At 29.7% G+C, this 26,919-nt stretch overlaps 2 protein-coding genes across 2 annotated transcripts; one reads left to right on the top strand and one right to left on the bottom strand.

Moving 5' to 3' along the window:
- The first annotated feature begins 104 nt into the window (after window positions 1-104).
- LOC123301591 lies at window positions 105-7,852 on the top strand. Its single transcript, XM_044884419.1, has 3 exons — window positions 105-402; window positions 987-1,306; window positions 6,876-7,852. The coding sequence occupies exons 1-3, from the start codon at window positions 326-328 to the stop codon at window positions 7,514-7,516; spliced, it is 1,038 nt and encodes a 345-aa protein (XP_044740354.1). The 5' UTR covers window positions 105-325; the 3' UTR covers window positions 7,517-7,852.
- A 2,171-nt stretch (window positions 7,853-10,023) lies between these two features.
- LOC123301603 (cuticle protein 16.5-like) lies at window positions 10,024-11,406 on the bottom strand. The gene is made up of 2 exons (XM_044884432.1): window positions 11,380-11,406; window positions 10,024-10,923 (listed from the first exon to the last, which is right to left on the bottom strand). The coding sequence occupies exons 1-2, from the start codon at window positions 11,389-11,391 to the stop codon at window positions 10,072-10,074; spliced, it is 864 nt and encodes a 287-aa protein (XP_044740367.1). The 5' UTR covers window positions 11,392-11,406; the 3' UTR covers window positions 10,024-10,071.
- Between the last annotated feature and the right edge of the window lie 15,513 nt (window positions 11,407-26,919).

Genomic DNA, 26,919 nt, shown 5'->3' on the forward strand with positions numbered 1-26,919 from the left:
AAGTTTGTTTCATATTTAATATTTTAATTAATATTAATTAAATTAATTAATTATTAATTATTACTTAAGTTAAGACCACAATGATATCTTAAAAATTTATTTGAAAAAACAAAAATTTTATTTAAGTTTATTTTTATATTTATTTCTTCGTAAAACTTTTTCTTTGCCTTCTTTATTATTGTTTTGTTAAACGCTACTGACTAAACGTTACGCACAGTTATTCGCACAAATATTTTACGCACAATTTTTTCTTACTTGGACGCACAGTTAAACGCACAAAATAATAAAAACTAAGAAATTACAAAATAACCAAACAACCATCATCATGGGATCTACGGGAGCCGAACGTTCATTAGGATCTGGATTAATTCCACAATGGATGAAGAATAAAGTTGATGTCAAGTAAGTAATTTTAATTTCATTTTCATCGATTACCTCGGATCATTAAAATCCGGAAATGCCGTGAACTTTGGGTAATTATAGAAAGTATTTTTGGAAATTATCAAACAATAAAATTTTCTCTGTAAATAAATAAATAAAACATAAAAGAAGTACCGTAAGTAGATCCTGAGTACCTAGATCAAGGGCTCTCTGTACCCACGTTAAGAACGACCTATCATCCGAAGACGAGACGTCTTCGGGTAAGAGATGCTATGAAAATCAGATGAAGGCATAGCATTCTTTCAAGGCCAGACGCCACGCTGAAACCTCACAGGTTTTCCGTCGGAATCTCTTCCAGGATTGATGGATCCAATGTTTCGAATCCGAAGATTCTGAATCTGACCTTCTGCAAATTTTTGCACTTGCAAATAACGTGTATGGAAGTTTTGCCATCCTCCATACAGGCCCTACGACTTTTGTTTCGCATCGAATTTTGATCATTTGGAAGATTCATCCCAAAAACAAGATCATAACTTGTAAAATGGTCTACAATTGTAAAAACAGGACTAGCAAATTTTATAAAATAATTTTGATATTTTTTCTAGAATGGATTTGGATGATCATGCTTTCTCACCACCAAGTATTGATGATAGTTTCTTTTTTATACGTTACAAACGTGAAGATGACAATACATCAACATCGAGCAACAACAGTTCAAGTAGCACAATGTCAAATATAACAACACGCACAAGTGCAATTAAATTAGCAGCAGCAAATGAAAATGATAATGGTTATCGTCCAATCACACAATTAATCAGACAAGAAAATATTGTACCAATTGATAAGAAAGTACCGAAATTTAATAAACATACGGTACCATGTCAACAATATCTTGCACAAACACAACAAATCGGTGTTACACCAGGTATGTATTTCCTTATTTAATAACTAGCAGTTACCCACCCATTTCTCTGGGCTATTTCAGCTTTAAAACAAAGACTACCGTCCTTACTCCCCTCCCCTCTTTATTTTTATTACAATTGCGTGAGAAATAAGTAAATATCTGAAATCCAGCCGTCTTAAACTAACGAAAACGTTGCCAACTCGTATCCGATAACAGATCTAAAACAACTATGAAAATAATCGAATTTTGAAATTTAAAACTGTAAAAATCTGGAAATGTTTTATCTCCTTCGGGTAAATTTAATAGAAATATATTCTAATTACCTGGAAAACTTCGGGACAAAAGGAAATTTTTGTTTCATTCACAGCATTGCATTGTAATTGATCAAATTTTGCAAAGAAAAAGAGTAATAGGTAAAACTTTAGATAATCTGGAAATATTAAGGAACAAGAAATACAAAAATCGTGTTTAAATTGACCTTAAAAATGCAGTTTTCAAAAGAAATTGTTCGTCGATTTGTTAGCTTTTATTACAGGGTTAACCAAAAAGCAAAAAAAAACCATAGACCCGTGCTAACTCGACTTATACAAGGCATTTCCAACCCATGGATCAACGAATGAACGTAATCACAGTGAAAAACTATTAATTTTTCACCAGTTCCGACAACGGCTTCGAAATATACGTGAAAATACTTAATTTGGATATTCTAGGAGCTTTTTTGTGAAAAGTCGCTTAATAACTAATCGAGATTATCTCAACGTGATACTCACGATAATGTCCTTTTTGTCTAAATAAAAAAACTAGAAAAAAAGCTATCGACATAGAAAGTATTCCCCAATACATATTTTAAATAGAAATACGTTTTTCCCATTTTTGTGACCTCTAAAGTAGATATCACCTCAAGTGTTGTGACCTTACTGATTTACTGAAATAATAATACTTAATTAATGATATTGGCATGATTTTAAATTGAAACATTTTGATATTCTGTGATCATGCATTTCTTAAAATGCGTTTTAGTCATTCAAATGTGTGATCATGTGATCAATATGTGAAAGGTTTTATACAAGAAAGCGTACTTCCCATAATTTTGATATTTTCCCCATCTTATTATTCATTATTTTCCATTCAAGTTAGTTCCAGAAAAAAGTTCAAAGACTTTTCTCAATATTCCTAGCGTTGAAGAGATAAGTGTATGCCCTTTCAAATGGGGTATCATAAGGTAGGGAGATGCAATTCGAAATTTCAAAGTCGAGTTGAGTGGATGTGAAGGGATGATACCTAAATTTCTCTAGGTATCATTTTAGAACTTCCCCTTCGATATCGAAATTGACGTGTTTTCATAATTTTCATAATCACATCAGGTCTATAGTTATTAAGGATGGATACTTTTGAAATGAACGCACTGTATACGGCGTTGAAATCCAAAACTAAATTCGTCATCATGCAAGTATTAATTTCCGGTAATTATTACTTCGGAAATACTGAAAATAAATGAAAAGCCTTCAATATTGCACACAGAAATATCCGCAGGCACCGTCTGTTGGAATATGCATACAACCGGAAATAAAAAACACTTCATATCTTTAGGATAAAAATAATAACGTTTAAAAATAGAACCTTGGATTTAAAAAAAAATTTGTATGCATCGAAAAATATTATTGATTTTATTGATGAAGGTCTCCTTGTTTGTGACGTCATTCCCTTAAGTATAGTAAACAATCATTTGAGTGGGTTGGCAAACAAAAACAGTTTTTATTGGGGGCTCGTCTTTTAAAAAAACTCACATGACGTGATTATTTTTTTTAATGTGGATTTGTTCAAATAGTTTTATTGATAAAAATTTTATAGACCTGGAGCCTGTGACAGTAAAACTGCACTTACACGGATTTCAAAAGTTCGCATATGAATCAATTATATTTAACGATAGGTGTGTGCCAGGATTTTTTTATTTTTTTCTGGTGTAACAAATATTTTGATCAAGTTTTGAGCAGTCACACCTAGATATTTCGAAAGAAGAACTTAAAACGAACAAAAAAAGAAATAAACTCCGCGATAAGGGTACAATTTTATTGACTTTGTATATTAAAAATCGGTGTGACAGACCTTTCTGCCACGATAAGAGCTGTCACATCAAATTTTCCTGAAAATAGATCAAATTTGTAATAAAATGGTCTCTTACAAATTAATTTCCATGAAAGTGCAAAGTTCTGCCAGGATAAACCTTGGTACACCTAGTCCATATATTGTACCTATCGTTAAATAGCATTGATTCATATGCGAAATTTCGAAATCCATGTAACTACAGTTTAACTGTCTCGGGCTCCCCGTTTAAAAAAGATAATTATCATAATATTTTGCCAAAGTACATTATCAGTACTTTTATATTTGTTATTTTATTCACGAATTAAATTCCACCGTTTAGATTGAACCGCTTCTTATCACACAAATATTTTGTTTTGATAGTTTTTTTGTTTTTTATTTGCACAAAAAATTTTTCCGATATATAAATTGAAATTTTTATAAACTAATTCACAGTTCGTATGAATTCGTAATTGGATCAAAGTATACAAAATCAATTACATTTTTACGGTTTCCATAGTAAATAATAAATTTGTTGTGTTGTTATTTTCATTGGAAATAAAGTAATTTTTTGTATCGAAAATTTAAGACTAATCAAACAAAAACGGCTTCGAATAGTTTTTGGAATAATTTCTTATCAGATTTTGAAACGTTTTTATTTAAATTTAAAGGTAAATATTTATATATAAGTTTATATATTTTTTTGAAACGGGATTCGTATTCCCTACCCTACCTGTCGGGAATTTTTATACCATGTATATGAAATATACATAGTATATTAAGTTTAGTCCCAAGTTTTTAACGCTTTAAAATATTGATGCTACGAAAAAAATTTTTGTTTACGTGTTCATAGAATCACCTAATTAGTCCATTTCCGTATGTCTGTCTGTCGTCTGTCATCACGATTACTCAAAAACGAAAAGAGATATCAAGCTGAAATTTTTATAGTGTGCTTAAGACGTAAAAGTGAGGTCGAGTTCGTAAATGAGCAACATAGGTCAATTGGGTCTTGGGTGCGTAGGACCCATCTTGTAAACCGTTAGAGATAGAACAAATGTTTAAATGAAAAAAATGTTCTATATAAAGAAATAAACAACTTTTGTTTGAAACATTTTCTTGTAAACATCACTGTTTATCCACGAGGGCGCTAATTAGGTGAAAATTTTGTAGTATGTATTAATATGGGAATATCAGTTATGTGTGTGTGGCTATTTAAGAGTGGAAATCTTTCTTGACGTCAAAAAACAAACGATTGCGTCATCAAAACTGTCTATACATGGTATTTCAACAATTAAGTCAGTCAATTATTTGTTTTCACTTGTTTCTTAATTTAAAGTTTTTTTCTATCTCTTATCAGTTATAAAGCAAAGTGAGCTTTTTCATTGAACCTGAAAGTCCAGGTCGAATATAATAATTGCGTGAAATGTGTCCCACATTTCTTGCTTGAAGCATTTTTCTCGATAAAACTTCTTTTTCGAGTTTCAAACACATGTCTAGTTCGTATATCTCTGTTACCTACACCGGTTTTTTAGACAAAACCTGAAGAAGCATTCAGTGATCTAGCACTCTCATATAGAAATTCCCCTTGTGACTTTTAAAGTTTCTTTTATGCGTAAATTAGAACACGCGAGATTAAGGCTTTTTTTTAAAGGAGAGTTTTTTTATTGACTAAGTACACAGTCTGACGTCAAAATTTATTTTTAAACTTGGATAAGTATCAGTACTGAACACAATTTCATGTGATTACTTAAATTGTACGATCTCGACGAACATACATAAGTTAGCTTGTTAGTGAAACACTGAATATGTGCCAATTAATTCACAATTAATTTTATGTAATTGTATAAAATAATTTTGATCAAAAATATAATTTTCTTCGTTTGCGTAAATCAGAAATGGTCAATGGATATTCATTTCTAAAAAGTAGTGATTGTGAAAATTTTGTTAATTGTGTTAAAGTGATATTTGTTGCTAATATTTCTATTTTTGGTAAATACTTTTTTTAGTTTTTAGAAATTATTTTGGAATTTTGCCAACTTTTATGTTATGATATTATTTAAAGAGAGAATTCTTCGTTTGCAAGTTATAAAATTTATTGATTGTTGAAATCGGTGACTCCACTAAAAACATCAAACTCTAGTCTATCAAAGACCATTTATTTAGTTCTTTAGTTTCCAGTTCTTTATTTGTAAGAACCTGTAAAATCGAGTTGGTTGTTCGGGGTAGTTTTCCGACTCGAGCTTCCAAAATACATCCTTACTAACTCACTTGTTTTATTATGAACATCTTCAGTGTTCAAATTGATAAAATTGCTTAAATACGAAAATTTTCTAGAAAATTGTTTTCTAGAAAATTGCTGTACAAATCGCGCTTCTTTTGAAGTTCAACCACAAATCTGTCTATAATTACTAGATATACTGTCACTCTGAATGTTTCCCGACCAGATAATGAAGAAGTAATATTTTTGGTAGATTCACTGCTGTCAGTTTTCTCTTCCGTAGCCTCTTTGTGTTCTTTTTCGTATTCTTGAACTATAGACTTCCAAGGCTTGCAATTTATTTTTATCAAAATTAAATGAATTAGTCATACATTTGAATAACGTAACAAATGTCAATCTACGGACTCAAATTTTTGGCATACTTGCTTGCACAATTAATTTAATGTTTAAAAATTTACACGTGTGGCCTTTTGTAACCTCGAGCCTGTAAACTCGTGCCTACTTTGCCTTATGGGTAATTGACATGATATCGTTCTGACATCATGTTGTCGATATCTTCGATATAATTATATTCCTTCATTAGCTTATGTTTCATTTTTATAAAGTTCGTAGCGCAGGAGCTGCGTTACCTAAACGAACTCCCTCAGGATTGAAAATAACACATTTTTCTTAAAATCACAATTGCATTAAAAAAAATTCTAACTTTGTTCCGTTTTAAAAAATTGTTGAACTTTGTAATAAAATATGATTAACAATTATGGAAATTTTGAAGGCGAATTAATATTTTTTTATTTTTATCAGCAGACTTGATACAAGGTTATGAACATCTGTAGTGTTATCAATTTTGACTCAACATTTAATTGAAATTTTTTAATTGTTCACAACATTGAAATGCTAAATTAAAGGTTTTCTTTTGTCGCCAAAAATCGTGTCACATAATGAGATAATTATTTTTAATATTTGTAAACAGGCCAAAAAATTTCTTATAGAAGGGCAGATAGAATTGGCTTCACCTCGGGTGACAATGAATATGAGTTCTGAGACATTCTTGGTACCGAGCCACTCGCGTTAAAGGGAATGAAGCTCTTGATTAAAAAAAGGTAAAAACAATCCTTGAAGCTGGTTGTATACCGTGTCAAAATTTGAGCTTAATCGATGCAGAACTTTTTAAGTTTTTAAAGAACTCCCCTTTCTACCCTCTTTGTAGCCCTATTTCAATCCCTTACAGCCCTAAGAAGTAAGGATTATTATTATACAGAAATTTTAATAAATTGTTTTATTTATTTGCAGATATTCCAAAATCAAAACAAAACACACCAGGAGTTGTACGTGTAAAATCAGCTGGTACAGACGACGGTTTCAAGGGTGAAGGAGCTGCGTGCGGTACCTCAATTATCCAAGTAGCAAATCAAATGGTATCTGGTAAATCGTTACGAGGTTTCCATCAGGCATCACTTGATGGTGAATGCCCTTCAAATAATGTTCATTCAGATTCACCACCTTCAAGTATCCCACAAGGATTTGATCCATTCTCACGACGTGGCAGTAAATCTTTACCAACTACCCCACTAACATCACCGAATTCATCGCCAAAATCACGACGTAAATTACATAATCGCTACTTTACTGGTGCATTTGTTGATAACGTTGAACGATATCAAGGTAGTTGGATCCTTTCTGGATTACTTGGAACCCGCGAGGTTTTAAGTCGATCAGCGAATACCATCTCGGAGGAAGAATTCACGACCTCTTCACAAATTGACACATTTTCAAAATCAACATCAAAAGTTGACGTGAACAATGTAAACATGGAAGCACCAGAAACACCTCCAGAATCGATAACCCAATCAGATACAATCAAATCTCAAGTATTTCGTCCAAAACCATCAGAGTTACGAGAAATGAACTTTTGGTCACCAACTTCAATGTGAATTTAAAACCATACACCACTCTTTTAATTTAATTAATTTGAGGTCCAAATAAAATTTGCTACTTTAATTTCTCTCAATTCATTTTAGAATTTGCAAATTTTTATTTAAGTATTTTTATGTGGAATTCCATAATTTATTTAGAATTTTAAGATTAATCTCATTTTCATTTGTGTATAAAAATTTATTTTGTGTTGTGAAAACTTGTGTATTCTCGTTTCGACATTTAATTCCCACATCTGCCCTTTTCATATTCAGTGCCCCCAAACATTTCAAAATCATCAAATAGTTAAGGTAAAATATATTTTTTTATAAATATACTCTGAAAACTTACTCCTAAAACTTTTTGGATAGTGTTTTTTTGTAGTATTTAAGATTTTTTTCATGTAAAAGAAAAATTGAAAAATCCAAAAAAAAAAAACAACAAAAATTTTTAATAAAAAAAATTATATTTATTTATTTCTACTCGATTTTTCGTTGACAATAATTAATTTTAATTGGCTGTGCATACAAAAAAAAAACTTTACCGATTTTCAAAAAAATGACGAAGATTCAACTGACCGAAATTACTGTTCCGTATATTATTTGTCATATAATTGAAAATAAATTATTGTTTTGTCAGTTTAATACTTTCTTTTATTTGAAATGAAATCCTAGAATCTATTTTCCGCTACTCAACAAACAGGTAAGAAAAGAGAATAAAGGATTTGTGATCGAAAAGCGTTGATAATATCGATTTCCAGATGTTTAGAAAAGCAATCCCGAATAATCTTTCCTGTCCCATTTAGGCACGCAACTAAGATTTTACTCCGTGAAGTGTGAAAAAATAAATTATTGTTTTGTCAGTTCAATACTTTTCTTTTATTTGAAATGAAATCCTAGAATTTTTTCCGCTACTCAACAAACAGGTAAGAAAAGAGAATAAAGGATTTGAGATCGAAAGGCGTTGATAATAATATTATCGATTTCCAGATGTTTAGGAAAGCAATCCCGAAAAATCTTTCCTGTCCCATTTATTCACGGAACCAAGATATTACTCCGTGAAGTGTAGAAATCGATGTCTCGTAGATACCCTGGCCGAGAGAGTTACGCTACAAATCTTGCTCGTATGCTTTAATGAAATAAGCTACTGGTTTGGCGGAGTTATTTCACATTCTGTTTTCCATTTGGCCGCCATCCAGAGTCATTATTCTGAATCATATACATCTGAATCACTTCGACTGTCACATTACTAGTAAACTAGGCAATTTACATCACATAAATGTAATAAAATGGTATAAAAATATCGTAAGAGATTAAATTTATATGTCAATTTGGTTAATTTTTGAAGTTGTTTTATGTTTTCTTTCTGGAAAATGCCGTAAGGTAATGTTTCTTTTTGCATAAGCAGAATCTGTGATAAATTTTCTTCATTATAAAAACTCATTTATCGATTAATATTTGTACAATCCAAATAATTGTAAGTTCTTCAATAAGGTACTATGTTAAAAATCACAATTTTCAAATGAAATAATTCACAATTTTGCCCTGTAAGAGTCCCCAAAACTATGTTTATTGTGATCAAGGTACTTTGAACTATAATTTTCCGTAAAAAATTTACATTTACCATAGTTGCTCAAACAACCGAACTACTTTAAGTACAAATAGTCCAGTGCACTTACGGATCGACCCAAAAGTTTTGCCACTAGATTTTTTTTATTCATTCATTCAAGAGGGGCTTGTTTTTAGACGTTAAATGTGATTTTGCTTTCCAAAAATAAAACAAATAATTAACCAAATTGATGCATAAATTTAATCTTTTACGATATTTTCATACCATTTTATTACATTTATGTGATATAAATTGCCTAGTTTACTAGTCATGTAACAGTCGAACCACTTTAAAAACAGAAATTCAAATAATGTAAAAAAAAGCTATTCGTGTTCAATCAAAAAATTTTCTACAGTTTCTTTTTGTAACAGTTTTTTGCAAATAGTTTTTTAATAGGGAATCTTCTTCTTCAAGAAATATCAAGATGTAATTTTCACAGCCTGCTTAAGACGTGAGGTAGAGTTCGTAAATGAGCAACGTAGGTCAATCGGGCCTGGGGTCCGTAGAACCCATCTATTAAACCAAACCGTTAGAGGTAGAACAAAAGAAACATTCAAATATTTTTTCGAAAACATTCACTGTTTACCTGTGAGGCCGTAAAGTACAAAAAGAAACTATAATGAAAAATTTTTTGATTTACGGATAATTTTTTTATATTTGGGTTAATAACTTTCTTAATATTTCTCGCTAACTTATTGTTTATAATGGCATTATAATTCTCGTAGACTTTTTGAATACTTAACAGGTAATAATGCTCGATCGACAGGTAGTTGTTTTTATTTTTGATAGTTTGGGTTTGATATTGGTTGTAACTTTCCTAATAATGGATGATCTAAGGATCGTATTAAGTTTTAGATTTTTTTTTTTTAATAACTGTATTTATTAATTATACAAATACATATAAACAATAAATAAGTACAATTTTTATGAAAATATAAATAAAATTCTATTTACACTAAAGATAAACTTAATGAGCGTAACCGTATGCTGGGGCAGCAGCGTAAGCTAATGGAGCAGCATGGGCGGCGTAGGCAAGAGCTGGAGCTGAGTGGGAGATTGAAGATGTTGAGTATGATGAGGCTACGGCTGGGGCGGCAATAGCTTTAACGGCTGGTGCGGCATAGGCTAATGGAGCAGCATGGGCGGCATAGGCTACTGGAGCAGCATGTGCGGCGTAGGCAAGAGCTGGAGCTGAGTGGGAGATTGAAGATGTTGAGTATGAGGTGGCAGCTGGAGCAATAGCTTTAACGTGTGGTGCGGCGTAGGCTAATGGAGCAGCATGGGCAGCATAGGCTACTGGAGAAGCATGAGCGTAGGCTGGTTGAGCGTAGGCTACAGCTGGAGCAACAGCTTTGACTAAAGATGGGGCAGCTTGGGAGATTGAAGAGTATGATGTGGCTACAGCTGGGGCGGCGATAGCTTTAACTGCTGGTGCGGCATAAGCTAATGGAGCGGCATGAGCAGCATATGCGACTGGGGCAGCATGTGCGGCATAACCGTAGGCTGGTTGAGCGTAGGCTACAGCTGGAGCAACAGCTTTGACTAAAGATGGGGCAGCTTGGGAGATTGAAGAGTATGATGTGGCTACAGCTGGAGCGGCGATAGCTTTAACTGCTGGTGCGGCATAAGCCAATGGAGCGGCGTGGGCGGCATATGCGACTGGGGCAGCATGTGCGGCATAACCATAGGCTGGTTGAGCGTAAGCCAATGATGGACCATGTTGTTGTTGGAGTGATTGGCTTGAGTATGATGTAGCTAAAGCTGGGGATTGTAAGTATCCAGCATGAGCTGCGGCTAATGCGCAAGCGAAGATGACGAACTGTAACAAAAATTTAAAAAAAATTAATATTTTAATAAAGCTAATTCATATGAAATTAAATTATCTAGTCTTAAAATTCAAATCCGTTTACAGATCGCGCCAAAACACCAAATTATTTGAATGACGTCACTGCATCGATTTGTCGTATTGAAAGTATTTTTTTTATTCGATTTTCGATGGAATCACGTCTTTCATCTTTGTGATACGTTCGATTTCACTTTTAATTTATAAAAAAAATTTGACTAATAATAATCGTTTAATTTAAAGTTTTTGTAAATATGTTTTATAGATTTAAAAGCACAGTTCCCACATTGTGAGAATGAATTTGAAACAGACACAAATAAAAAAACATTTTTATAGAAAATTTCAAACTTAAGATTGTTTCACTTCAAATTTGGTTTTATTAAATGAATACCGTTTTAAATCGATTGTTACGATTTTAAACTTAAAACTTACTTTAGCTGCCATTGTATGTTTTTTTTTTTGATATTTGTTAAATTTGTAACAAAATTGTAAGAGTGAATGATTTTTAAAAACACAAGAAATTCTTTTTATACCATTTGCACTGTGAAACGGATCAGTATGTATGATTGCGACATTGTTTAATAAATAAATTGTTTTGGGTGGGGTTTCGGATCTATGAGAGATAAATAATTAAATGTATTTAAAAAAAAAAAAAATATACAGCAGTCAAAAATTAAGAACATATAATAATAATAATAATAATAATAACTAGATTAACAAATCCATATGGGTCAGTGTTGTACCTTGGGCTACATTCACAATTGATGAAGTTCAAAATAGAGCAAGTAACATAATGCACAATGGAGAATTTATACCAAACTTCCGGACAAAATATAATGAAGGGATTTTTATGCTCAAAATTGATTTAAAAGACTAATTAGAAGCAAAAGTGCCTTTTATTTGACAATAAATAATTTTTTTTAGTCATATTCGTCTTCAAACCCAATTATTTACTATTCTTCTTCAATTTTTTTTTGCTTCTGAGCAACTTTTTAACCGACTTCAAACAAAAAAGACACAGGTTCTCAATTCGACTGTATTTTTTTAATTTTTTTTATGTTTGTCTGCTCAGAACTTTTGACTAGATGAACCCATTTTGATGATTTTTTTATCTATTTGAAAGCTCATCCTTCCCGTGAGGTCCCATTTCATTTGGTTCAGTTCTAATAATGGTATCCATGCGAAAACCATATAAGTCCTAAATTTGTATTAAGTACGTTCTCGATAAATGGGCGAATAACTCAGTATCACGCCAATCGATTTCGATGATTCTTTTTTTAGTGATAAATTAGTTAGTGTACTTCAGATTAACTAAAAATCATAAAATAAGAAAACCGACTTCAAAATCTAAAGTAGCAAACTGTTCTATGAGAGTTGTTTCCTTGGCTGACACCGACTCCAAAAATAACAATAATTTTAACTACATTATATTATCGTTATTTTTTTACTTTTTGGTGCATATTAATTTATTTTGGAAAAGTTTCTTTTGAAGTCGGTTTTCTTTTTGTTTTTTTTTTATTATAAATTATAATGAATTTTTCCATACAATCCCGGTTTTCCGAATATCTCTGGTTTTTATTAATTCCCGATTATCGAGTTTACTGTATATCATATTTTAAGAATTAGCCGCTCCGGGTGGTTACCCGGCTCGCTCACCCTGGATCGGGCACTGCTCCAAGGTGAATAACATTATGATTAAGGTACAACACTTTGCCCCCTAAATGTTATACGACGTCTATTCAATATTCATCAAATAAAATACATTTTTTTTATTCATATTTTATTCATTAAATATTATTTTTCCTTTAAGTTGTCTAATAATTATAAATATTAGCTAATAAGAGTCGATTTATTAAAAACATATATATATCAATATGGATGGATATTCATTCACTGTTTCATAGTTATTATACAATATCGCTAGAAGTGGCAAAATAATCTTATTTTTACTAATTATTTCTAAAATAAAATAATTATCACTTTTATATAATTATTACGTACCATCAGACAGAAAATTTATTTAAAAATAAAAAAGATGATATTCGTATTAGTGATTCGAGAGGATAATTGTCTGGTTATTTATCCAGGCCCGTGAGCAGGAACTTTGCAAGGGAAGGGTTCAAACTTTTGTTCGCTATGTTAGGCCATTAAGTCAGTATAAACTTTTTTTTTCGAGAAAGCCAACATTTAATTAGATTAAAATGTGATATTCAGTCACTATTTTTCAATAAGTTAATTTTGGCAGCTACAGAAATTTTTTTCCAAAACTCTGTGTGCATCGACCTCTACACCGCACTGTATATTGAGCAAGGACTAAATCGATCTAAGGTATGCTTTGGGACGACGTTAGGTTGAAAAGGAGCATTTGGTAGACATTCAGGAAAAAAATTCGCTTCGAGTGAATTTTTGGTATCCAAACATGATCATGATTCGAAAATCGATTTTTAATCTTCAGCTGAAACAATCATGTGCATTTGAGCGTTGAGTCTGTTATGACGTGAACCTTGGTTTCCGCAATTCTGTGTCGTATTTATCGCAGATATCGCTCGTGGTTTTGAAACTATTCTCCAGCGTTTTCTCTTCTTTCAATCAAAATATGTTTCACAAACTCAGTCAGTTCGAGAGCTTTGCCAAGATCCAGGTTTTCTTGAGGGGAGTTTTGACCCCCAAAACCCTTCTAATGAAAAATTTTTTCATGATTTTGAAAATTGCAAGTAATTGAGAGAAATTTCTATGGCTCCAATCAAATGGAAGAGTCAAATCAACTGGTTTTTCATGGCATTTGGGTCCTAATTACTCGGGAAAATTAAAAAATCTCCAGGGATTATGTAAGGAAAAACATTCACCTTATGGAAAACTGTAAATTAAATGAAAAACAAATGGAAAAGTTGAAATGAAGCTGCTCATAATTAAATTACATCTGATTAAATTACATCTGTTTAATAATGGTAGGTGTGTCTGAAGGTGTGTGTTGATGTGTGTGTCCACTGTCCATAGACCATTTGAATTTTATTGGATGAAATAATTTTAATATTATTTTGCAATTAAATTGCAAAAAGTATTTTTCAAATTACATCTCTTTTGGCGCTTTATACAAAAATGATAAGAGTGAATTTTTATGATGCGCACGCACTGCAGAGTGACACAAAAACTACATGTTGAAGCTAGTTACAATATTTCAACATCATGAATTTTGTCGATTTTAGTCGAAAAAATTTGTTTCTGGTTCCGCTTGAATAATTTTTTAGAGATTTTAAATGAGTTGAATTACCAATTTAAGTAATTAATTAAAAAAAGTGTTAATTGATAAATTCTTTCCATTTCATTAGAAGGAAATAACATATAAATAAATTAATTAACATTTTCAATAAAATTAATTATGGGAAATGTCACGTCATAATTATTACATAGTCATTATTCGTTTTTATGATGCAATTTTCTGCAAGGGAACTACAAAAAAAAGCAGGCATATTTTTGATTGTCGATTGGCGTGACCATCACTGAACCCGTTTACAAAAAATTTTTAAATTACAAAAGTGTGTTGATGAAGAAAGCCTTGATTTTGAAATTTTGTCGGTATGTGGTTGGTTAGTTCATAATTTTTTTTTAGAATGTTGATTTAATTATTGTCATTTTTAAGGTGGTTCATTAGATAAATTTATTTTTATAAAGATGTAACATCATGATGACGCTTAACACTGTCAACCTGATATGATTCATCCGGCTCTGGTATCACCTTAAGGATGTACAAGCGCCAGGACAATTTTGCATAAAAGGCTTGATTTTTTTTGTTGGATTACGTCTAAATCAATTCTGAAAATTTTAGAAGGGGTTACCGGATTATTTAAATAAATAAATGCCCTCAAAAGTATTCATATTTAAACATTGGTTTTATGGTAAAACGGTAGATGGATGATATGTTTCCATAAATTTCTCCAAAACTAGTCGGTGGAAATAAAAAAAAAAAAAAACTATTTAAATTAAAGTTAAATCCTTGATAAATTATTGAAAAAAAAATCCGTTGTGCCCGACTAATTAAGGATGTAGGAGCACCGTAGTGGGGACACAAATTAAAAAAAATTGCTATTTTCAATTTTGATGGTGAATTACTTTATAACTTGGCGAAAAGTAAGAATACAATTTTTCGATATAACAAGTCATTTTCAAAATAACGAAAATTGAAAATTTTATTTAATTATTTAGCTTTTAATATTTCGAAGACCAAGGTAGATATCGAAATATTATATTCTTAACTTTTCGTCTACATTAATGAAGTTATAACCAAAATTCATAATCAAAGTTGAAAATTAGGTACAAATAATTTCAACTACAAGTCTAAACTAGCCTTGGAGTTCGTACTACCTTAATATAATGTAATCACGGAGCAACTATCTTAATTTGCACACCATCCGATGTAAATTTTGACTTAATTAAAGGACATGTTTAATAATTGTTAATCAGACGCTTTTATTTTTTTTTATTTTTTTGTTATTTAATATCGATTATAGAATTTGATTTTGTAAAAAACTTTCACTTTTTGTGTTTTGGACTTATACCGTGTTACGATTTATTTTGTTTCATATGTTATAAAAAAAAAAAACTATATCAAAAATTATTTTTTCTTGAATCAAAATAAATTAAAAAAAATAAAATTTTCTATATTAATATTTTTGATTTATGTATTAAATAATCAATTATTAATATTACATAAATTAATTAATTAAATGTTTGTGTCTATTACTTAATTACAGTTTAACCTCCATATATAAAGACGAATGGAAGATTATCTGTCTGCCAAATAGTTAGAGATAGAACAAAAGTTTAAAATTAAAACTTATTCCTTATAAAAAAATTAATAACTTTTATTTTAATCATTTTTTCGTAAACATCACTGTTTACTCGTGAGGAAAAACCTTTGGTGTCTATATTTTCTTCAAAACTATATAAAAAAAAGTCAGTTGATTTTTTTAAAATCAAATTTACGAAATTTTTGAAAGTTTTACGGGGGGTATGAAATTTTTCAAAGCATTATGTTATTTTAATTTTATTAGGGACCGACCAGTGAAAACTCTATCTTTCTAGTATGTGTTGAACAGAAAAAAGGAATTTTTGGGGATGTTTTTCCAATTTTCCGCGGGCTGTGTAATGTTCTTGAAACTTTGAAAATTCATGGGCGACATTTATTGTTGATCGATGCATCCGGTGTGTACCTAAAATTTACATTTTTTTTTTTACAATAATAATTCATGAAGGTTAAACCTTATATATATCCGTAAGGTAAAAAGAACTCTTGATGGATAATTAATATTTTGTGTTAAAGTGTGGGATATATTTTTAAAAATTTTTTCAAATGAAGTATCCTTTCACGATATATAATGTATATTCAACATATTCAGGCCACCTTTGTTCACAGTTTTTGACATTCAAATTTTGCTGTATTTGTTATAATTGACTGATTGAGTACCATATATTTACTTCGCTCCAATATTTGGTAATTTTCTGATAGAAAGTTATTATATTTGTTCCGAAAATAAGAAACAATAACTTTAGGTAATATATCATTAAATCTTGATGCACTTTTTTTGAGAAATTTGAGTAAAAATCACTTTCTTTAATCAAAAAAATGGAAAAGTTGGATACTTTTGTTAATTGGATGCCTAAAAGAATATGTATGTCTAACTTTTAGCAAAATTACTAATATAACAATTTTATTATTCCAAAATCCTGTTAATTTTCCCAATTTTCATTTTGCACTCTCAGGAACAGCAGAATAAGAATACTTTCTATAGTTCTAGGCCAGGTAAAAATATTCTCTAATTAAAATGGTGTACAAAGTTGCAAAATTGGGAAAATTAACAGAATATGAATGGCTATAACATGTGGTCAAATTTCAAATCGATAGAATAAAGAGTATATAATCACAGTGCTTGAAATTCAATTGCAACTTTAACCATTCTTATCTGGAAAACCTTTTTTTTTCACCAATGGATATTTAAGAGGATTAAAAAAAAAATTATGCAGTTTCACGCCAATCAAAAATTTGTACATTAACAGTCTTAATAAAATAATTCAATTATATGAATACAATTTCAATGAAATATATAATAGACTATAACTGATCATTCAATGAATAGTTACAAGTTATTGATCAGAATTCTAAGAGTCATATCTACTTTAGTTTGTGTATACAGATATATTTTTTAAACCAATTAATAATATATATTTCATTTCCATTAAATTATAATCAAAATGGTGTAACCTTCTTAAAAAATAAACAATAATTTTACATTTTATTAACAGATTCAGATACCTATAAATAAAGGTCACCAAATTGTTCTTAATTCTTTTGGTGTGGTTACTTTACTCATTTATTAGGATTCCGTAAATCTTAATTTTTTGATTTTGTTATCTTCATAGATAAATACTATTACAATATCTTTGGTAATCTCATATCACTTTCAAGGGACTCTATTAGCAAAATTATTGCGGCTTCTGCCCAGCTTTTGACCCGAAGAGGTGGACTCACTTGAGCCAGCCATTCTTTGACGATCTCTCTGACCTAAAGTCCGTTGACGTCAAAGTACTCCTGCTGTTCTTAAACAGAACCCCTTTTCGGTATCACAACGGACCCTATGGTCTAAGTGTGCCCCACCTCAAGACAGCCACTCTAACCTAACCCAAAAAAAGGGGGCCTCGTGACCTTCCAAAACGTTAGAGCCGGTGCTGATTGCACCCAGATCATAGGTCCGTTCCATTTTTCAAGCTAAATATCCGATCTAGATTAACCTCAGAACCTTCTAGCATTTCAAAATTAAGAACAATAACTACTTGATAACCAGCTATTAAAATAATTGAATAACAATACCTTTGTATTCAAATAATAATACAGTTAAGGATGTTGGATAATAATTTGATGGAAATAATGATTTCATTGATAAAAATTAATAATTATCTCAGAATTATATCGTTTTTTTAAATTTATTTACTTTCAATTTTATTTTAGCGAATTCCCTGAAAGAAAATACATCTACTGATATTGTTCATTGATGATGAAATTTCTAAAATATTTTCTGAAATTATTTTACCTAAGTGTTTTATTCCACCAAGTTCCTCAGAACCGCCACTTTCATAATAATAAAATTTTGATGGTCAGTGAAAGTAAACACTTACTTTTTACCTAACATTGATATTATTTATGTAAATTCATATTTAATAAAGTGTCTTTTTAACTACTTAGTCAATGCTTACAATTACTAGTTAAAAACAGATATATTAGTACAGAGGTTAACGGATACTATTTGGGATTTTAGATTTATTACCAAGTTCGTTTTTGCCTAAACTGTACGGTTTGCAGAAAAATGTTTCTTGAAAACCGTTTCTTGCAAAATTGAGCTTGAAAACCTGAATAAAGTTTAATATCAGCGTAAGATGTGCGCATGCATACCCAACATTTTTCGCTTGAAGCATTTTTATCGATAAAAGTTATTTTTCGAGTTTCAAGTCTATGTCAATTTAAGAAATTTGGCCAGAATTCCTTTTATTTTTATTATATCTATTATGCACACTCGCTGTAGTCCCATACCTTTGATTTTCTGGACTTTTTCTGGAACGAAATAATTGTATATTTCAAAATTTGTTTCAAGACATGCTCTTTTTAAATCATGGACCTCCAGACTATAACAAAACCGTGTAATAATAATAGATATTTTTAAATAATGTTTTAAAATAAAATATATGAATAAATTTTTGAAATATTTCATAATTTTATTCCAATAATTTATTATATATAAAAAATATTAGACAAATATTTTGTTCGTTCATTAATAAATGTTTTAATGAAATTGCCCCTCTCTAGTGTGAGTAAGAAATAATGGGGACCGATGATTCCATGAGAATTATAAATAGTATAAGTTTATTTAAAAAAATATTTAGTCTGAAATTGCTAATCCAAGGAATATTTAGATGCAAGAGAAGATCTAGAAATTTTTATGATTATTTTATTATTATCTTCTTTTTTGTATCGTCCAAAATTCTGAACAGAATGTGATTTTCTCAGAAATTGTGGATCCAATCGCCAAATGAACCCGATTTTTGAACTTTTTGGGTCAATATTACCTTATAAACTGAGTTTTATTGAAATCAGAAAAGAAAAATGTATTTCGATTTTTTGGAAATTTCTTAAGGGGTACCCCTTAGAAAAAATCAAAAAAAATCGGCAAAAATTTGATGTTTCCAATTTCGATGAAACTCAGTATATAAGGTAATTTTGACCCAAAAAGTTCAAAAATCGTGTTTATTTAGTGATTGGATTCATAGTTTTTGATATATCGCCGAAAATTCTGAACAAAATGTGATTTTCTCAGTAATTATGGATCCAATCGCCAAATGAATGCGATTTTTGAATTTTTTGGGTCAATATTACCTTATAAACTGAGTTTTATCGAAATCAGAAGCGAAAAATTTATTTCGATTTTTTGGAAATTTCTTAAGGGGTACCCCTTAGAAAAAATGAAAAAAATCGTCAAAAATTTGATGTTTCCAATTTCGATAAAACTCAGTATATTAGGTAATTTTGACCCAAAAAGTTCAAAAATCGTGTTTATTTAGTGATTGGATTCATAGTTTTTGATATATCGCCGAAAATTCTGAACAAAATGTGATTTTCTCAGTAATTATGGATCCAATCGCCAAATGAATGCGATTTTTGAATTTTTTGGGTCAATATTACCTTTTAAACTGAGTTTTATCGAAATCAGAATCGAAAAATTTATTTCGATTTTTTGGAAATTTCTTAAGGGGTACCCCTTAGAAAAAATGCAAAAAATCGTCAAAAATTTGATGTTTCCAATTTCGATAAAACTCAGTATATAAGGTAATTTTGACCCAAAAAGTTCAAAAATCGTGTTTATTTAGTGATTGGATTCATAGTTTTTGATATATCGCCGAAAATTCTGAACAAAATGTGATTTTCTCAGTAATTATGGATCCAATCGCCAAATGAATGCGATTTTTGAATTTTTTGGGTCAATATTACCTTATAAACTGAGTTTTATCGAAATCAGAAGCGAAAAATTTAAATCATCTTTCATGATTATCAATCGATTTTAATAGTTATTTCAGATCTAGTCATCTATTCTCGCACACGTTTTCAAAATTTAACGAAAGATATATTCAAAGCGACATAAGACAATTATCGTATTATAGAAATTTAAAATTTCGCTTCATTATGGGCTTGTCTCTGAAAATTCGTTAGAATAGCGTAACTCCTGCGAAATGTGTTTTTTATTATTTATTATTGATTGACAATTATTGTACATAATTTTACACTTGTCTTACTTCCATAGGAAATAAAATCTTTAAATGGCATGGCACGACGCAGCTTGGACCTTGTTCAAATCACGATTAATTTTTTAATTTCAAGTCTGTTATTTTAATTTATAAAGTATTGTATTACTTACATTATTATCGTCCATGATTTTACAAATGTTTTCTTGTAAATAAAATTTATTGATTTCTTGTCCTATACAGTTTGATTAGCCTTAGGCTACTTTGGTAAATATATACGCATGCAGTATTAGTATATTGAGATCATGTATAGGTTCAAATCCTGTTCGGATCTTACTAATTTACTCTTGATTTTATCTCTATGAACTTAAGTATAGTAATATATTTTCCACCCGAATTTCGGTGAGTTTTCAACGAATATTTATGTTTTAAAGTTCCCTTTCTCGACGTCGTTGTTCTCAAGAACTAGCATTTCTCAAATTCGTGTTATTTAAATTTCTGAACTTCAAGTCAAAACAAATTCAATGTCAGGGTTAAATATCAAAAAACTGTTAATTTTTTTTAAATCACTTGGGAATTATAGAAATAAATTAAAATTTGTTGTAATTTATATAAGGTTGATCGGACATTAAAGCAATTTATAGATACAACAAGTGAATTTGTGGAAAAATTGTATTTTTTGAAGAAGGTAGTTTAAGTTTTCAATGTGATGATTATTTCAAAAGATACAGGATTTTCTGAGCCCAAAAAGCTCGTACGAAAATTTTGTATACCTCATTTTCAAGAAAAAGCTTTCGAGTGGTCCAAATTTGTTGTAAAATAATTTTTAAAATTTTGGTACTCGTCTCAACTTTATATAAAATTTTGGGATAATATTTCTCACCCTTTCAACCCTTCGTGCAAAGCAGCAAAGGATGATGAACAGATACAGCTGTTTGAAATTATGGAAAAATTTTCTTTTAATACTTTGGTTGGGAAAAAAGATTTCAATTTTTTTTAATAGATTTGAGGTTGATTTCCTTCGGGGTATTTTTTAAATTTCGCAAATTTTATTAGGTCTAAATAATAATGTCCCTGGCATAGCAGTAAATTTTGTATTCAGATATTCTCAAAGAGTTCACATAAAAATAATAATTAGTTTACAAAGATAATTTCATTCTTTCTACTGTGTTACAAATTATTAATGAATTGAAACAAAACGAAATAACATTTTTAATTAAAAAATAAATAAAACATACAATTAATAAAAAAAATTAAAACAATATACATATTTATTTATTTTTTCTTTTATTTAAAATAATGAATACAAAATTATTCAGAAAATTGTCTTGATCGCGTATATACAGGATGAACCGAAAGAAACGTCTAACATATTAAAGTTTACTGCCCGTTAAGGCAAGTTTTTTAGACTTATGGTTGAAATTATTCGTACCTTATTTTCAACTACGATGATGACTTTTATTATTACTTCATGAATGTAGATGAAAAATAAGAATACAATTTTTCGATATATGCCTTGGTTTTCCAAATATTGGTAGCTAAATAATTAAACAAAATTTTCAATTTACGATATTTTGAAAATGACTCCAGATATCGAAAAGTTCTATTATTACTTTTCGTCTTATATTGTCAAGGTATAATATAATTCACCATCAAATAAAAGATCTATTTTTTTAAATTTGTGTCCCCACTGCTATGCTGTGCTCATACATCCTTAATTAGTCGGGCATAGCAGGTTTGTTTTTGAAATCTATGAAAACATATCATCAATGTTAAATATACCTTCTTTTGAAGTCACTTATTTATTTAAATAATCGGGCAACCCCCATAAAATTTTCAGAATTGATTTAGACTTATTAATAATATTATAATTATAATGTGTTCAAAAAAGTCACCGGACTCTTTAATTGAATCCATTGCTCCTATTCTGAATGTTCAAGACTTTTTGATCATCCTGTTTAATAAGTAGATCTATATTGATTATGTATTGAATAATTTCAATATATGTAATTTTTTATTGAATAATCTTTCAGCTGCTCAATAATACTCCAAGTGTACATACAAACACACTAACATACATTACATGCATATGCATGGATCTTACAGTGTGCCAATGTCCAGTGGGTGTGGCGGTATTACCGTATCAGTTGGTGTGTTCACTCACAAAATTTTTATTTACGAAATAATATTTTGTCGTAATTACAATGAATGATTAATTAAATGTATCATATCATAACATATCAATACAGTGGCGGATTTAAGCGAACATCAAATAAGCATTTTGTACTTAATGACGTCAGCAAAATCCAAAAATTTAATTTTGCTCTATCACATCCAAATTTAATCCAATTTTGATAAACCAAGTATGGAATCCTACTAATTTTGGGATGTACTTTTCAAATTTGTGGTCCAACTAAACTTATCTGTAATAGATTTCTAGAAAGTGGAGTCCTGGATGCGAAATTTACCAAACAGGTGAACGTTAGCGACAAACTAACAATACTGATGAAAAGTATGACCCAAAATTAGTGGGTTTCAAAAAAAATTCCATTCAAATCGGATAAAATATAGGTGTGTTAACAAAAAATAGATTTTTTAAACTTACTGACGTCATCAAAATCTAAAAAATTTAATTTTGCTCTATCACATCCAAATTTCATCCAATTTTGATAAACAAAGTATGTAATCCTACTAAATTTGGGCCATACTTTTCAAATTTATGATCAAAATTAACCTAGCTCTATTAGATTTCAAGAATGTGGAGGCCTGTTCCCGGAATTAAGCACATATGTGATAGCTAGCGAAAAACTGACATCACAGCTGAAAAGAATAAACCAAAATTAGTGGGTTTCAAAAAAAATTCAATAAGATCGGATCAAAATTGCCTGTGTTATCAAAAAAATCGAATTTTTTAACTTTATGACGTCATCAAAATCTACAAAATTTAATTTTGCTCTATCACATCCAAATTTCGTCCAATTTTCATAAACAAAGTATGGAATCCTACTAATTTTGGGATGTACTTTTCAAATTTGTGGTCAAACTAAATCTATCTGTAATAGATTTCTAGAAAGTGGGGTCCTGGATGCGAAATTTACCATACAGGTGAACGTTAGCTAAAAACTATGAATATTGATGAAAAGTATGACCCAAAATTAGTGGGTTTCAAAAAAAATTCCATTCAGATCGGATAAAATATGGGTTTGTTAGCAAAAAATAGATTTTTAAACTTAATGACGTCATCAAAATCTAAAAAATTTAATTTTGCTCTATCACATCCAAATTTCATCCAATTTTGATAAACAAAGTATGGAATCCTACTAATTTTGGGATGCACTTTTCAAATTTGTGGTCAAACTAAACCTATCTGTAATAGATTTCTAGAAAGTGTGGTCCTGGATGTAAAATTTACCATACAGGTGAACGTTAGCTAAAAACTAAGAATACTTATGAAAAGTATGACCCTAAATTAGTGGGTTTCAAAAAAAATTTCAATCAATTCGGATAAAATTTGGCTGTGTAATCAGAAAGGTTGATTTTTCGTCAGTAAAATCCTAAATCAGAAGTCTGAATTTTTTTCCTAAATTATTTTACCTAAGTGTTTTATTCCACCAAGTTCCTCAGAACCGCCACTTTCATAATAATAAAATTTTGATGGTCAGTGAAAGTAAACACTTACTTTTTACCTAACATTGATATTATTTATGTAAATTCATATTTAATAAAGTGTCTTTTTAACTACTTAGTCAATGCTTACAATTACTAGTTAAAAACAGATATATTAGTACAGAGGTTAACGGATACTATTTGGGATTTTAGATTTATTACCAAGTTCGTTTTTGCCTAAACTGTACGGTTTGCAGAAAAATGTTTCTTGAAAACCGTTTCTTGCAAAATTGAGCTTGAAAACCTGAATAAAGTTTAATATCAGCGTAAGATGTGCGCATGCATACCCAACATTTTTCGCTTGAAGCATTTTTATCGATAAAAGTTATTTTTCGAGTTTCAAGTCTATGTCAATTTAAGAAATTTGGCCAGAATTCCTTTTATTTTTATTATATCTATTATGCACACTCGCTGTAGTCCCATACCTTTGATTTTCTGGACTTTTTCTGGAACGAAATAATTGTATATTTCAAAATTTGTTTCAAGACATGCTCTTTTTAAATCATGGACCTCCAGACTATAACAAAACCGTGTAATAATAATAGATATTTTTAAATAATGTTTTAAAATAAAATATATGAATAAATTTTTGAAATATTTCATAATTTTATTCCAATAATTTATTATATATAAAAAATATTAGACAAATATTTTGTTCGTTCATTAATAAATGTTTTAATGAAATTGCCCCTCTCTAGTGTGAGTAAGAAATAATGGGGACCGATGATTCCATGAGAATTATAAATAGTATAAGTTTATTTAAAAAAATATTTAGTCTGAAATTGCTAATCCAAGGAATATTTAGATGCAAGAGAAGATCTAGAAATTTTTATGATTATTTTATTATTATCTTCTTTTTTGTATCGTCCAAAATTCTGAACAGAATGTGATTTTCTCAGAAATTGTGGATCCAATCGCCAAATGAACCCGATTTTTGAACTTTTTGGGTCAATATTACCTTATAAACTGAGTTTTATTGAAATCAGAAAAGAAAAATGTATTTCGATTTTTTGGAAATTTCTTAAGGGGTACCCCTTAGAAAAAATCAAAAAAAATCGGCAAAAATTTGATGTTTCCAATTTCGATGAAACTCAGTATATAAGGTAATTTTGACCCAAAAAGTTCAAAAATCGTGTTTATTTAGTGATTGGATTCATAGTTTTTGATATATCGCCGAAAATTCTGAACAAAATGTGATTTTCTCAGTAATTATGGATCCAATCGCCAAATGAATGCGATTTTTGAATTTTTTGGGTCAATATTACCTTATAAACTGAGTTTTATCGAAATCAGAAGCGAAAAATTTATTTCGATTTTTTGGAAATTTCTTAAGGGGTACCCCTTAGAAAAAATGAAAAAAATCGTCAAAAATTTGATGTTTCCAATTTCGATAAAACTCAGTATATTAGGTAATTTTGACCCAAAAAGTTCAAAAATCGTGTTTATTTAGTGATTGGATTCATAGTTTTTGATATATCGCCGAAAATTCTGAACAAAATGTGATTTTCTCAGTAATTATGGATCCAATCGCCAAATGAATGCGATTTTTGAATTTTTTGGGTCAATATTACCTTTTAAACTGAGTTTTATCGAAATCAGAATCGAAAAATTTATTTCGATTTTTTGGAAATTTCTTAAGGGGTACCCCTTAGAAAAAATGCAAAAAATCGTCAAAAATTTGATGTTTCCAATTTCGATAAAACTCAGTATATAAGGTAATTTTGACCCAAAAAGTTCAAAAATCGTGTTTATTTAGTGATTGGATTCATAGTTTTTGATATATCGCCGAAAATTCTGAACAAAATGTGATTTTCTCAGTAATTATGGATCCAATCGCCAAATGAATGCGATTTTTGAATTTTTTGGGTCAATATTACCTTATAAACTGAGTTTTATCGAAATCAGAAGCGAAAAATTTATTTCGATTTTTTGGAAATTTCTTAAGGGGTACCCCTTAGAAAAAATGAAAAAAATCGTCAAAAATTTGATGTTTCCAATTTCGATAAAACTCAGTATATTAGGTAATTTTGACCCAAAAAGTTCAAAAATCGTGTTTATTTAGTGATTGGATTCATAGTTTTTGATATATCGCCGAAAATTCTGAACAAAATGTGATTTTCTCAGTAATTATGGATCCAATCGCCAAATGAATGCGATTTTTGAATTTTTTGGGTCAATATTACCTTATAAACTGAGTTTTATCGAAATCAGAATCGAAAAATTTATTTCGATTTTTTGGAAATTTCTTAAGGGGTACCCCTTAGAAAAAATCAAAAAAATTGGCAAAAATTTGATGTTTCCAATTTCGATGAAACTGAGTACATTAGATAATTTTGACCCAAAAAGTTCAAAAATCGTGTTTATTTAGTGATTGGATTCATAGATTTTGATATATCGCCCAAAATTCTAAATAAAATGTGATTTTCTCAGTAATTATGGATCCAATCGGCAAATGAACCCGATTTTTGAACTTTTTGGGTCAATATTACCTTATAAACTGAGTTTTATCGAAATCAGAAGCGAAAAATTTATTTCGATTTTTTGGAAATTTCTTAAAGAGTATTTTGACCCAAAAAGTAAAAATATTTTTCTACAGATAAAAAGTTAAAACTTAGCCTAGATTAAACAGAGCTAGCTGCCTCCAAAACTACAGTAAATTTCACCTAATTTGATAGGAGTAATAAAACCCATTCAAAAATTGCCCACCCGTGGCCTAGCAAGAAGTCGATAATGATCAATTCGATAATTTAAAAAATGATAAAATAATAAAACTGAAATTTATGATATCTATAAATCAGTCAATTTTATTAGCAAAATATATTTTGTTACAGTCAATATAATTTTGATTTTTACAAAAATCATATTAATTTTATTATTGATTGATTGATTAATTGGAAATCACAAACATGTTTTACAAGATAATTAACACGAGAAGTTAACACTTTAATTTTTTTTAAGATAAACGTCCCGGAGTGGATCAGAGAAATATGCGAATGGAATATGCGAATAATGGAATTATTC

Source organism: Chrysoperla carnea, chromosome 5 (genome assembly GCF_905475395.1).
Source record: "Chrysoperla carnea chromosome 5, inChrCarn1.1, whole genome shotgun sequence".
NCBI lineage: Eukaryota > Metazoa > Arthropoda > Insecta > Neuroptera > Chrysopidae > Chrysoperla > Chrysoperla carnea.

Excerpts from the sequence above, each read along its gene's own strand:
- LOC123301591 (XM_044884419.1), top strand. The coding sequence starts at position 326 with ATGGGATCTACGGGAGCCGAACGTTCATTAGGATCTGGATTAATTCCA. Across the intron at positions 403-986 it reads AAGAATAAAGTTGATGTCAA|AATGGATTTGGATGATCATG; the intron begins GTAAGTAATTTT and ends TATTTTTTCTAG. Across the intron at positions 1,307-6,875 it reads ACAAATCGGTGTTACACCAG|ATATTCCAAAATCAAAACAA; the intron begins GTATGTATTTCC and ends ATTTATTTGCAG.